Raw genomic sequence first — 365 nt, forward strand, 5'->3', positions numbered from 1 at the left:
AGCAGCAGCAGCAGCAGCAGCAGCAGCAGCAGCAGCAGCAGCAAGACAGCAGCAGTCGTATTTGTGTTGTTCGCTACTGCCTTCGCTAGCATTGTGTTGCCAGCAGCAGCAGCAGCAGCAGCAGCAGCAACAGCAGCAGCAGCAGCAACATGGAGCAGCAGGAGGTGAAGAAACAGCAGCAGCAGCAGCAGCAGCAGCAGGAACGAGTGCAGCAGCAGCCGGCTTCGTGGTGTTCGTATAGCCTTCGCTAGCATTGTCTTGCCTGCAGCAGCAGCAGCAGCAGCAGCAGCAGCAACAGCAACAGCAACAGCAGCAGCAGCAGCAACAGCAGCAGCAGCAGCAGCAGCAGCAGAAACAAAAACAGA

The 365-nt window shown here is 57.8% G+C and overlaps 1 protein-coding gene across 1 annotated transcript in view; it reads left to right on the forward strand.

Moving 5' to 3' along the window:
* Positions 1 to 149: 149 nt before the first annotated feature.
* The window catches only part of EMH_0078850 (uncharacterized protein), a gene marked incomplete at both ends in the record, with an annotated part of 2833 nt that continues 2617 nt past the window's right edge, over positions 150 to 365 (forward strand). The window contains 2 exons of the mRNA XM_013500056.1: positions 150 to 164; positions 242 to 363. Coding sequence (XP_013355510.1) covers positions 150 to 164; positions 242 to 363 — 137 coding nt within the window. The remainder of the gene's footprint in view (positions 165 to 241; positions 364 to 365) is intronic.

This window comes from Eimeria mitis, genomic scaffold (genome assembly GCF_000499745.2).
Source record: "Eimeria mitis Houghton genomic scaffold, Emh_scaff4970, whole genome shotgun sequence".
Lineage (NCBI taxonomy): Eukaryota > Apicomplexa > Conoidasida > Eucoccidiorida > Eimeriidae > Eimeria > Eimeria mitis.